Genomic DNA, 15,654 nt, shown 5'->3' with positions numbered 1-15,654 from the left:
TTTTGAAAATGATGTCTCTTGGCAGCCCAACATTCCGTACCATATAGTAAAGCGGGTCTAATTGTCGTCCTATAAAACTTCCCCTTCAACCGCAATGGCATTCTACGATCGCACAACACTCCAGTTGCACTTTTCCATACATATAACAACAACAACAACAACAACAACTACGCCTTCATCCCAAAACAATTGGGGTCAGCGATATGAACCAAAAAAGAAATTCATTTTGGGTCTTCCACATGAATCCTTTTCCTCCAATCATTTCTATCCAATGCCATGTCTTCGGTGAGGTTCAAAGCATTCATATCCTTTCCTATCATCTCCATCCAAGTCTTCCTAGGCCTACCCCGACCTCTTTTAACTAATATATTTTCCCATTTCTCCAACCTTCTAACTGGAGCATCATTAGGCCTTCGCCGAATATGTCCAAACCACCGTAAACGATTCTCTCGCATCTTATTTTCAATGGGTGCAACACCTACCTTCTTACGTATCTCCTCGTTTCGAATCTTATCTTTTATTGTATTTCCACACATCCATCTAAGCATCCGCATCTCAGCTACACTCATATTTTGAATATGATGTCTCTTGGCAGCCCAACATTCCGTACCATATAGTAAAGTGGGTCTAATAGTCGTCCTATAAAACTTTCCCTTCAACCGCAATGGCATTCTACGATCGCACATCACTCCAGTTGCACTTTTCCATTTCATCCACCCAACCTTTATCCTATGATTTACATCTCCATCAATTTCTCCATACTTTTGAATGATGGATCCCAAATATTTGAAATAATCATTCAACGGTATTTCTTGCTCACCAAGCTTCACTACACTCCCATCACTACTTCGTTACTTACTAAACCGACATTCCATATATTCAGTCTTACTCTTACTCAACTTAAAACCTCTAGCTTCCAATGTCTGTCTCCATAATTCTAACTTAGCATTAACCCCAACTCTGGACTCATCAATCAAAACAATATCATCAGCAAACAACATACACCACGGTACATTTTCTTGAATTGATCTCGTAAGCTCATCCATCACTATCGCAAATAGGAAAGGGCTTAAAGCAAATCCTTGATGTAACCCAACCGTTATCGGAAAATTGGTTGTCACCCCTCCACAAGTGTGGACATTGGTTACTACTCCTTCATAATATCTTTAATTATACTAATGTACTTGAGAGACACCTTTCTTCATCATTGTCCACCAGAGAACGTCCCTAGGTACTCTATCGTATGCCTTCTCTAAATCAATAAAAACCATATGCAAATCTTTGTTCCTCTCTCTATATCTTTCAATAAGTTGTCCAAGAAGATGTATAGCTTCCATAGTTGATCTTCCAGGCATAAAACCAAATTGATTCGCCGATATCATGACAACCTTCCTCAACCTAGACTGAATCACCCTCTCCCAAAGTTTCATAGTATGACTCATGAGTTTTATTGTTAAAATGTATCTAATATATATATATATATATATATATATTCTGTATATTACAAAATACCCGATAGGGGTAGTTTTGTAATTTCACAATAGTTGTTTTAGAAAACAACTATTTTCAGTTTTCATTTAAATGTATTTTTCTTTTTTTATTTTTTCCTTTTATTTTTTGTATTTTTTAAATAACAAAATAGGGCTCCAACATAGAGTCGTTGGAGCCCCCAACGGTCACAAATGTGACCGTTGGGGGCTCCCAACGACTCCATGGGAGCCCCCTTTTTGGCTCCCCTTTTGAGGCATTTTGCCTCCTCCTCTCTCCTCTTCCTTTTGTATAAATAGGGGTGATCCCCTTGTATATTTTTCATTCTTGAGAGCTTCTCTCTCTTTTCAATAAGAGGCTTTGTATATTGTTGCCTTCTTAAAGGCTTGTGCTTGTATTGTCCCTTCGTGGACTTGTGATATTGTCTCTTTTTCATTGTTGTATGTGCTTGTATACACTCTTTATATTTCCGCAATATCTCATTAGATGGTATCAGAGCCACTCGATTCTTGAAGGAAAGGTGTGGTTCGTGTTTTTTCATATCTAATAGATATCTTCTCACTTCTTGGTAACATCATGGAGACAAAAATTGACCTTTCTTTCAAGCTCAATGGAAAGAATTATATGATGTGGGCATCGACAATGGAAAATAACCTCAAAGGAAAGAAGCTTTGGGGTTTTGTCATGGGTACCGTTCCGGAACCTAAGCTTATGCTCACGAAGGAAGAAGAAGGTCAAGAAAAGGCTCTTGAAGGAGATGCTCGCCTTAAGGCCATTGAAAGTCATAAAAAAGAAGTGAAAGATTGGGAAAGCAATCACGCAAAAATCCTTGCGTGGTTTATAAACAACGTTGAGCTTAAGGTATGTGCTAATATAGCTAAATTTCGTAGAGCCAATGTGGCTTGGTCCTTTATGAAGGGTATGTATACCCAAAAGGATCTTGCAAGAGCATGCTTCTTGCAAGAAAAGATTAGAACCACCAAGCAAGGTGATTCTAGCATTCAAGACTATTATAGTGCCCTAAACCCACTATGGGATGAATTGGCTCTCTTAGAGCCAAAATGGGTTTCTATGGAAGATATTGATTTAAGGCAAAAACAAATGGAACAAGAACGATTGTTTTAATTTTTTTTTTGGGCTACGTCCCGAATTTGAGCAAGTGAGATCTTCACTTCTCCATAGATCTATTTTTTCTCCTATTGAGGATGCTATTGCCGAAATCACTCAAGAGGAGACAAGGCTTGGCATGAGTAAGCATGTTGATGAAGTCCTTGCCGTATCCAAACCGGGTAATAATGTTAGAACCTATAAGCCTCCTCATTTTGGGAAACAAGGAAACTACAATGGAGGAAGAAAAATGATTGTTTGTCATTATTGCAATGAGCCGGGTCACATTAGACCCGCTTGTCCTAAGCTTATTGGAACCTTCAAGCCTAAAGTGGCTTCTCTTGAGGAAACCACCACCAAAGAAGATGAAGGCAAGAACAATGACATCAAAGAAACTCTTGGAGAAATATCTATGGCTCTCCAACAAATGCTAAAAGTTTCTTCCTCCACATCGGGTGCGGCTATTGCTTCATCATCTTCACCCGGTACGTATTCTTGGATCCTTGACTCCGGAGCTTCTTTTCATATGACCCCTCATGAAAATGCACTTGTTGATGTTTGCACCAATTCAAAGGACTCTTGTGTCTCTACGGCCGATGGAACTTTTTTAAAAATTTCAAGTATTGGTTCTTTTAAAGATTCACAAAATTTTTGTGTTCCAAAAGTAAGAGTTGTTCCTAAACTAAATTTAAACCTATTTTCGGTTTCTCAAATTGCCGACCATGGATGTGAAATATCTTTCTCATCTAATGGTTGCTTTGTGCAGGATCTCCGGTCCGGGAAGCGGATTGGGCAAGGCCATAGAAAGGGAGACCTATATTATATGGACTATCTTGATCTCCCTACAAACTTTTTTTGTTCTTATGTCCAAGAAAAAAACATGGCAACTTGGCATAAAAGACTTGGTCATCCAAGTTATTCCAAAATGTATCTCTTTCCTTTTGGAAACAAATTTTGTAAGGAAGAATAAATTAATTGCAAAGATTGCATTTTTGGAAAAATGAAGTCTATTCCATTTCCAACTAGAACTTTTCTTTCATCAAGGCCTTTTGAATTGGTGCATTCGGATGTTTGGGGGCTTCTTCCGGTTATGTCTAAAGGGGGTTATTCATATTATGTCACGTTTATTGATGATTTTACTCGGTATGTTTGGATTTATTTCCTTAGTCATAAATCGGAAGTATTTACTTTCTTTAAAAAATTTCATAAAAAGGTTCAAAATCAATTTCAAAGTAACATATCTATTTTAAGATCCGATTCCGGTGGCGAATACTTATCTCACGAATTCCAAAACTATTTAACCCAAAATGGCATTTGCCATTAAAAGTCATGTCCTAGGACTCCCCAACAAAATGGCCTAGCGGAAAGGAAACATAGGCACATTATTGAAACCGCTAGAACATTACTTATTTCTAAGAATATTCCAAAGAAGTTTTGGGCCGAAGCCGTCTTAACCTCAATCTATCTAATCAATAGAATGCCCTCTTCTAAGTTAAAAAATGCTTCTCCATATGAAAAACTCTTTAAATTTTCACCCGATTTCAATCGTCTTCGTATTTTTGGTTGCAAATGTTTTGTCGTATCACACAAAAGGGATAAGTTATCTCCAAAAGCAATTGAATGTGTATTTCTAGGATATGGTGAAAATCAAAAAGGGTATAGATGTTATGATTTTAAGAATGATAAATTATATATTTCAAAAGATGTAACATTTCTAGAAGAAGAAAACGGTTTTGATAAACTAGAAGAAACAAATGAAATTGACTATATATTCTTATATGATCTTATTGATGACATACAAGAAGATTTTCTTGAAAACATTGATGATTCTCGTGAGGTATCCCCTCTTGACATAACACCCTCAAATGATAGTGATTCTAATATAAATGTTCATGATAGCGATACCAATATAAATGTTTACTCAAGAAGAAATCAAGAAAATCCTATTAGTGCCCTCGAAAAATACTCTCAAATTTCTGAATCCACTGAGGAACCACAAGTTAGGCATTCTTCTAGAATATCAATACCTCCAAATAGGTTTGTATCCTATGATTCCTTAACTCCCAACTATCGGGCATGTTTAATAACCTTACACTCTTATTTTGAACCGGCACACTATAATCAAGCTAAATCTATACCTCATTGGGTTGAAGCAATGCAAGTTGAACTTAATGCGCTAAAAAAGGCCAATACTTGGGAAATAGTTAATCTACCCTCACACAGAAAACCTATTGGTTGTCGCTGGGTCTTCAAAGTTAAAACTAAAAGCGATGGCTCTTTAGAACGATATAAAGCTATATTAGTTGCTAAGGGATACTCCCAAGAATATGGCATTGATTACGAAGAAACATTCGCTCCTGTAGCTCGAATGACCAGTGTTAGGACTTTAATAGCTGTTGCATCAACCAAAAAATGGCCTATTTATCAACTTGATGTAAAAAATGCTTTTTTAAATGGAAGTTTAAGTGAAGAAGTTTATATGGATCCGCCACCCGGAATAAATCTTAAGCAAGGTCAAACTCTTCGGCTTTTAAAGGCATTATATGGCCTTAAACAAGCTCCTAAGGCTTGGTATGATCGTTTCAGTGATATCATGATAAAGTTAGGATTTCACTCTTGTTATACTGACACTGCACTTTTTGTTAAACATGCAGGTTCTAGTATCGTAATTTTGTTGCTTTATGTTGATGATATGATTATCACTGGGAATGATCAAAATAGTATTATTAATGTTAAAAATATGTTAAAAAATAATTTTGATATGTCTGACTTAGGTTTTCTCAGATATTTTCTTGGAATTGAAGTTGCATATTCTCTTAGAGGATATATTTTGTCACAGATGAAGCTTGCTGCAGATATATGTTCTAAGTCTGGGATTTCCGATGATAAGAAAGTAGAGACTCCCGAGGTTATTAATGCCAAATTGCGGTTGGAGGATGGGGTTCTTCTGGAAGATCCTACACCTTACAGACAACTCATTGGGTCTCTTACCTATTTAACCATCACCAGACCAGATATCACTCATGCGGTTCACTCTGTTAGCCAATTTCAGCATGCTCCTACAACTGTGCATATGAGTGCTGTTCTCCAAATCATCCGCTACATTCGAAATACCATCAATAAAGGGCTATTTCTATCCTCCTCTTCTTCCTTGAATCTTCTTGCTTATACTGATGCAGATTGGGGAGGTAATCCCAATGATCGAGTCTCAACTACTGGTTTTTGTGTTTTTCTAGGAGACTCTTTGATTGTCTGGCGATGCAAGAAGCAGCAGAAAGTTTCACTATCATCCACTGAAGCTGAGTACCGGGCTATGGCAACCACGACAATGGAACTTGTATGGCTTCGCAGTTTGCTTAAAGACATGGGAGTTGATATCACCGAAGCCTCAAAGCTTTGTTGCGACAACAAGAGTGCCATCTATATTGCGAGCAATCATACTTTTCATGAGCGTACAAAACATATCGAAATGGATTGCCACTATGTCCGTGATGAATTCTTGCGAGGAACTATTTCTTTTCCGTATGTCACTTCAGAATATCAGTTGGCGGACTTCTTCACTAAAGCTCTTCCGGCTCCTCGCTTCATGTTTCTTCTTGGCAAACTTTCCGTCATCTCCCCGTAAAGTTTGAGGGGGGGTGTTAAAATGTATCTAATATATATATATATATATATAATATATATATATTCTGTATATTACAAAATACCCGATAGGGGTAGTTTTGTAATTTCACAATAGTTGTTTTAGAAAACAACTATTTTCAGTTTTCATTTAAATGTATTTTTCTTTTTTTATTTTTTCCTTTTATTTTTTGTATTTTTCAAATAACAAAAAGGGGCTCCAACATAGAGTCGTTGGAGCCCCCAACGGTCACAAATGTGACCGTTGGGGGCTCCCAACGACTCCATGGGAGCCCCCTTTTTGGCTCCCCTTTTGAGGCATTTTGCCTCCTCTCTCTCCTCTTCCTTTTGTATAAATAGGGGTGATCCCCTTGTATATTTTTCATTCTTGAGAGCTTCTCTCTCTTTTCAATAAGAGGCTTTGTATATTGTTGCCTTCTTAAAGGCTTGTGCTTGTATTGTCCCTTCGTGGACTTGTGATATTGTCTCTTTTTCATTGTTGTATGTGCTTGTATGCACTCTTTATATTTCCGCAATATCTCATTACATTTTATACCACGATAGTTTGTGCAATCTTGTATATCACCCTTATTCTTATATAAAGGCACCAAAGTACTCTTCCTCCACTCATTAGGCATCTTATTTGTTCGCCAAATCAAGTTAAAAAGATTTGTCAACCATTCTAATCCTTTCTCTCTCAAGCATTTCCAAGCCTCGATAGGTATACCATCTGGGTCAACTGCCCTTCCTGATTTCATTTTCTTCAAAGCATCTGCAATTTCTTTCTTTTAAATCTTGAGCATGAAGTCACGATTTATCTCATGAAAAGGAATGGAGAAGTCTCCAAGATCTTGAGCATGACTATCATTAAATAGCTTATCAAAATAATCTTTCCATCTCTCCTTAATCTCCTCATCTTTGACTAAAACCCTTTGCGTTTCATCTTTGATACATCTAACCATACCCAAATCCCTCGATTTCCTATCTCTCATCTTTGCAAGCCTATAAATATCCTTCTCGCCTTCTTTGGTATCCAACTTGTCATAAACCTCCTTATATACCTTAGCCCTCGCGTTTCGAACTACTTTTTTAGCTTCCTTCTTTGCTATCATATACTTCTCTAAATTCTCATTATCACGACTCTTACTTAGATTTCTATAACACTCTCTTTTAACCTTAATAGCTAATTTGACATCCTCGTTCCACCATGATATAAAGAACAAAAATAGAAAAGAAGGAAAAAAAGAAAAAAGGGAAAAAGGAAGAAGAAGAAGAAAGAAGAGAGTGGAGGGGTGAGAGGAGAAAGAAGAAAGAAGAAAAAAGTAAGAAGGAAAGAAAAGAACAAGAAGGAAAAAAGGAATAAAAAGAAAAAGAAGAAGAAGAAGAGGAAGAGGAAGAAAAAGAGAAGGTAGAGGGTGAAAGGAGGAAGAATAAAATGAGAAAAAAAAGAAAAATATATGGTGAAAAAGAAAAGGAAAAGGAAAAGAAGAAGAAAAAGAGATAAGGAAAAAAGAAAGCATTCAGAGCGAGATGAAGAAGAAAAAGAAAAAAAAAAGAGAGAGAAAAAAATAACAATCATGTCCCTAAAGTCTAGGTGTGGCCTAGGCGGGAAAATAAGGCCCTACTGCCTACACCCATAAGCCTAGGCTGTGCCTAGGCGCCGCTTTTGACAACTAAGGTACAAACCAAGATTACCAGACTAGGAAGCAGAAGCGAGAAACAAAATGATAAGCAGAAGTGTGAAGCGAGATATTTTAAAAGTTATAAGCGAGAAATGATGAAGCAATTTAAAAGCGAAATAGGAATAAAAGAGGAAGTGATACGGGATCAAATGGGAAGCAAAATGTTAGAATTAGGGTTTTTGAGTTCCATGCAGAGAGAAAAGAAAACATATGGGGATGAAAACACACGATTCCCAATATGGGAAATCGTGCCTCTTGCTTTTCTTTTATATTAACCTGTGATAAGTTACATATTGGAAATACCCCCATTTACATATGATACAAAGAATACTAAAGAAGGGCATTTAGGTCAAGAAGAAAAATAATAATAAACAACACTTCCCAGCATGGTGTCATGGCATACTTAATAAAATTCAGTTTGCTCCTGTGCATCAACATAGTACATACACTCAGATTTTACTATGTATATACACAGTAGAGCACGTGTTTAAATTCAGTTTGCTCCTGTGTATATACACAGCACCTACATTCAGATTTTACTATGTATATACACAGTAGAGCACCTATGTTTAACTTCAGTGTGCTCCTGTGTATATACACAGTACTTACATTCAGATTCTTTTCCTGCGTGTGTGTGTGTGTGTGTGTGTATACAGCATGGCATACGCTGTATATTTATATATCCATTCTGATTTTTCCTTGAATATATATACATATATACAGCATAGTATACGTTGTATATATATATATATTCAGATTCTTTTCCTGAATATATATATATATATATATATATATATATATATATATATATATATATATTCAGATTTTCTTCCTGCATATATAGATATATATATATATATATACAGCATAGCATGCGTTGTATATTTCTATATCCATTCAGATTTTTAGTTGTTTATGACTACTTTATATCAGGTATCTAATTTGTGTATTAAATGTAATGGAAGGTACTTAAATATGCATGCACCAAATTTTAATGTATGATCCACGTAGCTATCTCATGTTCACTGACAGTCCAGATACAACTTTGAGCCAAACACATGAAACCAGTTGCCATCTGACATATATACAATTCTAAAGGAAGCTTAATTTAAGTGTGCCACCACAACAGTCTGATTTTTCATGAAATAGGCTGCGATACCCAATTGTAACCATATGTCACTGCCAATAGATAAATCAGCAAATAAGGGCACCCAATCAGAAATTAAAATGTGAGGATCTGAACTTCAAACTCGACCAGTCACGATCTTTGATCAGTTTGACAAAATAAGCAACACAGAGAAGATCTACTGGCACCGAACACAGGAACCAACACAGGAATAAGTATTTCCTGAACAGTAATACCAATATCAAAAGAGAGATTAACTATAAAGGCCATGCCAAACATTATGAAGAATAATCACCAAGCACCGAGCCTGAGCTATTTCTATCAAGCCTCAGCCCACTGACTGAAATAACAATAGGTAAGCAACTCCGATAGCCTCAAAGGCATGGAATGGAGTTACCGCCTATTGTCACTCCCTCCAAAACATACATATAGTATCGGTCTTGTTATATCTGTGAACCTATGTCACAGGGATTCGGCCAGACATGTGCCGCACCCGCGTCGACGCGACGCGACGTGGGTGAGGGTGCTGCACCCGGTGCGGTCAACCCGACCCTGGGTGCGGTCAACGCACCCAGGGTCATTTTGGTCTATTTTTTTGATTTTTTTTTTTTTAAAATTTTGCCCTGTGAAATGGGCTGCGAAATTTAAATTTTTTTTTCTTAACGGAACCAATGCGCGCCACGTAAGACGACTCTTCATCAAGCTTCTCAATCGAATGCAGATACGTCAACATAAATCTGACACCCTAATAAGTGCGTGGGAAGCCCCAAGGAGTTTTATAATAATGGTTTCTGCAGAGGTGTGGGCCCCCAGTCACATGGGCAACTGAAAGCCCCTTCAAAATAGCAATCCTGTTCACGTGACCATTTAATCGAGGGCCTTCCGTGAAGGGCTCTATGTTGGCGAGGAGGAGGTGGGACGGATGAGGGATTTGACTTGAACGGTCCGAGACCCAAGGGCGCATTCATGATTGACGGGCATCCCAAGCACATTGTAAGGTCGCTTTCGCCTCCACAACTTGATGCAGACTGTCGTAAAAACATGCAAAACAGCCCTTAGCCCTGTCCTGTAGTTATAGAAAGACCAACATTAACCTTTTATGTATAAAGTATTACAAGGAAAAAGAATATAATAATAGTAGTAAGGTAAAGCAGTAGGGGTGGGGAGGAGATTACATCAGTAAAGTATTCTTCGACAAAGAATTATTGTTTGGTAGGGGAATGTGGGAAGAGTGCGGGTGCCCTATGAAATGGACCCGCGCCGGGGGAACCCCCAGACCCCCTTGATATATATATTACATTTTTGCCCCTGCCGCACCCCCGCACCCGGGTTTTTTGGAAGTGCTGAATCCCCGCACCCGCACCCGCACCCATGTGACATAGCTGTGAACTGATATAATATCTACCTATTTATATACAGATTTCATGTAAAACTCTAGCAACTTGCAAATCGTTTTCGAAGAAATAACTTGGTTTCACCAAAAGAAAACGAATTTCCCAAATGTTGTTTGGAATCCAAGCTCCTCCAAGATTCATACCACATCAGTTTGTCCCATTGCAAACTGATAATGCATACACACAAAGTTAAAATATCCCTACCTTGAATCAAGCACCATTGGAACGAGAGGCCGAAACATGTTTGGATTAGTTGGGGCATTGGACCAGTCTTCTTGGCTGGTCAACCTCCTTTCACCAGCACCACCAAATAAACTCAGCTGCAACCTTCGCTGTGCAGCAACACCCCTTCAATGGGGTCTTCTACCCAATACGTGAGGGAGGAAGAAGAGGGAAAGAAGAAGAGAGAAAGTTTGAGAGAGAGATAAGGTAAGAGCAAGTAGAGGGGTGGGCGTGAATGGCTCTTTTTAAAGAACATAAGGGATGCCAACCCCCATTCCAAGAGGGAAATGAAAGATTTTCCAATCCCTACCAAAATGGGGCCCTTTCAAAAATCGTGTAGGGGGGTAAGTCTCCTATTTTAAATTGGAACCTATCACAAAAATTTCAACTAAGCTCCCTTTCTTAAAAAGGGCTCCCATTTTCTTTCTTTGGCTTTGGTTAATTCCAGTAACTTAATCAAAGTAGGTGGGGACATCCCACCTTAGAGATTTACCTTACTCAAATTAATTACTTAGATTATTTACCCAAGTAGTCTACCTTATTAATTTAGGAAACCAGCAATTCTCTTTTGACTTTTTAATTCAAGGTAGTTTAGAAACTTTAGAGGATGGAAAATTTCCCAGCCAAGTAAGATGGGCCCACACGTCCCACCCTACTTGGGTTGGATTTATCTTAATTGGATCCATCCCTTGATGGGATCCAATAGCTAAGTGGCACCCATATCGGGGCGTCCCTCCCTTGGGTCCAATTTAGCTTAATTAAAATCCAAATTGAATCCAATTAAACTCAACATTCAAATCTAATTAATTCCTAATTGTGATTAAGTTCCCAATTCAAATTGGATTTTAATTTAACTCAAAATTCAATTAAACTTGAAATTTAAACTAACTCCAAATAAATTCTAAATTCAATTGCATACTAAATTTTAAATTTCAAATCTAATTAAATCCCAAATACACATTGGAATTTAATTTAACTCCAATTAACGATAAAATTCCAATTAAAATTTAAGCTAATATGAGACATGAAATTTCATTTATATTTATGAAAAATTTACAGATATTACAATGAGATTCCTAACATTAGTCATACGAGCAATAGAGGCAAATGTTTCTTCATGAATCATAATCTATACTGTATTCTTGGGAATAACCTTTCGCTAGCCTAACTTTATATCTTTTCAATGATCTGTCACTTTTAGTTTTAATTTTAAATACTCACCTACATTATCATCATCATTGTCGTCATTGTTGTCATCATCATCGTCTAAGTCATCATTATCGCCAGTGTTGTAAGTATCATTACTTTGGGCCTAATCAATACGATACACACCCGTATCGAGATATGGGTGTGTATCGTACCTGTATCGGATGTATCGTACGATACACCCCTGATACAAGGTGTATCTTACGATACACAATTAGTGCATTTTATATTGCACTCAATTCGTTTTTTTTTTTTGAAATATATAAGACTCCTTAAGGTGAGCTTGTGTTCACTCTTAAAGAACTTGAGAGTGATTTAGGGCTTGATTTCTTGCAAGAAGAAGTCCATTTTTGTTTGAACTTAAAAAAATTTAGTTATGTAAAATTTTTAAGTATTGAGAAACACTTGGGGATTTTGTTTTTTTATTTTATTTCAACATGCACTGTTATGGATCTTATGACTTGTTAGCTTAGTGTTGTTGTTTATTATTTCACAATTTAAAATTTTCTTATGAGATATGCATGGCCATTCATAACTGCTCATGGAGACATAAATGCTTCATATGTGATTTTATGGTTGTATTTTGTGCAATTCATCATTGTTTCATGTGATATGATTTTTTAAGAATTTTTGCTATTTTTTTTTATTTTTCTTGATTTTTTTGGATTTTTGAAATTTTTTATTAAAAATTTATGATACGTTTATGATACGATACGATACAATACGGTGTTACTTTGGGCCCGACCGATATGAGTAACGATTAGATACTTACAACCTTGGTCATCATCATCATTATCGCCGCCGTCTGCAATCTAACTATTTTTTTTTGCAAATCCTGTTGGAGCAAAGTCCCACTACAACAGCCATCGAATAAGTGGGTGACCTAATCCTGATTGGACTCCTTATCCAATGTCTGCCCAAAAGTTTTCATCAATGCATTTGCTTGTAATATTTAAGACTTTTTACTGCAACTTTTATGATAACAATGGGTGTTTCTACTTGATTCAAAACATGCTAGCCTTCACTTTCTCATGTGTTTATTATTTCTATTCGCTATCCATCTCATAGTTCTAGATGATGGACATCGATGGTCATGCCATGGAGAACAGAAAAGTTTGATGGGAACTTGTATATGTTTTGAATAGGGGAATTGACTTGTCAAGATGGAGAGAACTTCTAAAGGAGTCTGAAGAAACTGATTTGGAGAAATTTACTCAACATGTTAATGCAAGACATTTCATTCCAAACACTGTCATAGTGGATTGCACTGCAAGTTCAGAAATAGCAAACAATTATTATGACTGGTTGCGCAGAGGAATTCATGTAATAACTCCAAACAAAAAGGCAAATTCTGGACCTCTTGAGCGGGTACAAAATTCTGGACCTTCTTGAAATGTTAATTCTTTTATTTGAATATTTTCCATATATTTTTCTCCTTGAAATCTAGACACGCTTATCCATGAGCTGGAACTCCTAATCTTCTGCCATTATCATAGTCTTTGAGTTTTACTAGTAAATATTGGTGCTGCTTGATAAATTAGTAGCTTAATTTTGCATGTCACTTTCATGAAATGTCCAATTACTTGTTCTTCATAGAGCTCTCAGGGAAATGTCGATCTTATGATGTTTGACCTTCACTGTAGGGTAGTTTGCCAAAGTTGAGAATCATCTTTTAAATTCATTTACCTGGCTTCTTGAAGCAACTCACAAGCTGCCTCAAGTGGCTAGTTTTTCATCTTTTTGTTCATCCATTGCGTCTCAGTTAACTTTCTTTGTTTATTAATATCTTGTGTGGCTATCTTTATGAATGACATTTCTATTTCAAGTAGGTATACAAAAGTTGCGAGTTGGTGTTGAAGTTTATGGTTTGATGTTAATACATGCTTCTCATTTAAATGTTCTGTGTTTGCAATAGCTATTTCCAGTATTTTACAGGGACGGACATCAGACTGGGCCAGGCCTGGTTTGGATTTGGCCTCTCTGGCCCATCATGCAAGGAGAAATCAGGGCAGATGGAACTCAGGCTTATTGATGTTAGACCTTGGCCTGGTTCAAATTAAACCAGACGACTACCTGGAACCTTTCTCGTATGAAATTAATTTGGATACATTGAAAAGAAAATATTGCACCCAGGTCCAAGTGGCTTGAGCTTGGGCTGTACCTATCCAGCATAGCGCATGCTATGGTGTTTGGGCTGAATCTTAAGGCTAATTTTGGGGCTATTCTGGCTTATCATGAGCTAAGAATTGGAAGCCTCTTGGACAGCTGGCATGGTGGACATTCCTAACCAGAATTCTATTTCTTGACTTACTAAATATGAACTCTTTAGTGAAATTAGAAATCTTTTGGTATGAAAAAAGGACTGAATTCTGATGGCTTTGGACAAATAAAATAAATATATGTAAACCATTTTGGGATTGTTTAGTTGCACACAAGGTTGTAAGTATCGTATTGTTACCTGTATCGGTCGGGCCCAAAGTAACACCATATCGTATCATATCTTAAACGTATTGTAAATTTTTAATAAAAATTTCCAAAAATTCCAAAAGTATAAAGAAAAATCAGAAAAAATAACAAAAATTCTAAAAAAATCATAACACATGAAACAATGATGAATTGCACAAAATACAACCAGAAAATCACATTTATGTCTCTCTAAGCTGCATAAGACATCATCAAACCAAGGTTGTAAGTATCATATCGTTACCCGTATCGGTCGGGCCCAAAGTAACACAGTATCGTAAACATATTGTAAATTTTTAATAAAAAAATTCCCAAAAATAAGAAAAATCAGAAAAAAATTAGCAAAAATTCTAAAAAAATCATAACACATGAAACAATGATAACAAAATACAACCATAACATCACATTTTTGTCTCTATAAGCTACATAAGACATCATCAATAGAATCATGCATACCTCACAAGAACAATGCCACACATAAGCAAAATAATCACGGTTATGAAATACGTTAAAAAAAATGCTATGTACGATACATGGGTGTGTCGTACGATACACCTGATACAGGTACAATACACACCCGCATCGAGATACGAGTGTGTATCATATTGTTTTTCTCCAAAGTAATTGTAACGCCCCAGAAGTTCGACTTGAGACAAGAAGATTTGAATGAAATTTGCCTTCGAAAGTCAGAGTTTGCAGCAAAGATTTTTAAAGATACCAAAGGTTTTAAATAAAAGCACAAGCCGATTCTTCTGAGAACGTTAGCAAAAAGATCCAGCACAAACCCATTTCTTAACTAAGCCAAACAGTGAGCAAAAGATAGAAAAGAGTTTATCCATAAAAAGATTTAGTCTGTACAGAAAAGGGGGAGTCATCCATCCTTAATAACAAAAGTATAAAACCCCAAAAAAGTTAGTCAGAACGCCGACGAGAGAGGTGAGGCTTTGATCATGTAGCTTTGCACTGCCGCCACTAAGGAGAGGTACCTGTCACCTACACCCATAAAAATGGGGTAAGTCCTGAAAAATGGTAGGTGCGTAAAAAGAATAAGATGAACAACAACTAATCTAAAACATGCTCAAATCTAAGCAAATAGAAACTGATGCAACAGACAGTAAGCAGGTAAATAGCAAAGCTAACCAGGATATCATCATGAGTTCAAGCATGCTAGTATTACAGTGATAACAATCTAACTGTAAGCAGTCACAACAAGACTTATCATGCATACCTTCTAACTATCGCAAGCAACAAATTAGTAGCAAGGTAAAACAGGCAGTCAAAAACAATAACAAAGAACAACTGTGAGCATGCCATAATGTGATCTGATTATTAACTGGCCATTGTG

The 15,654-nt window shown here is 36.8% G+C and overlaps 1 protein-coding gene across 2 annotated transcripts in view; it reads left to right on the top strand.

Annotated features, from left to right (window-relative positions):
• Window positions 1-15,654, top strand: part of LOC149815845 (bifunctional aspartokinase/homoserine dehydrogenase 1, chloroplastic-like) — a 96,657-nt gene that overhangs the window by 51,769 nt on the left and 29,234 nt on the right. For both annotated transcript variants that reach the window (XM_089990047.1, XM_089990046.1), the window contains exon 13: window positions 12,992-13,214. In XM_089990047.1, the coding sequence (XP_089846173.1) occupies window positions 12,992-13,214 (223 nt within the window). The remainder of the gene's footprint in view (window positions 1-12,991; window positions 13,215-15,654) is intronic.

This window comes from Nuphar pumila, chromosome 15, assembly GCF_984573655.1.
Source record: "Nuphar pumila chromosome 15, dmNupPumi1.hap1.1, whole genome shotgun sequence".
In the NCBI taxonomy this organism is placed as follows: Eukaryota; Viridiplantae; Streptophyta; class Magnoliopsida; order Nymphaeales; family Nymphaeaceae; genus Nuphar; species Nuphar pumila.
The sequence above is the reverse complement of the archived record's forward strand: the minus strand, read 5'-3'. Positions and strand labels throughout refer to the sequence as shown.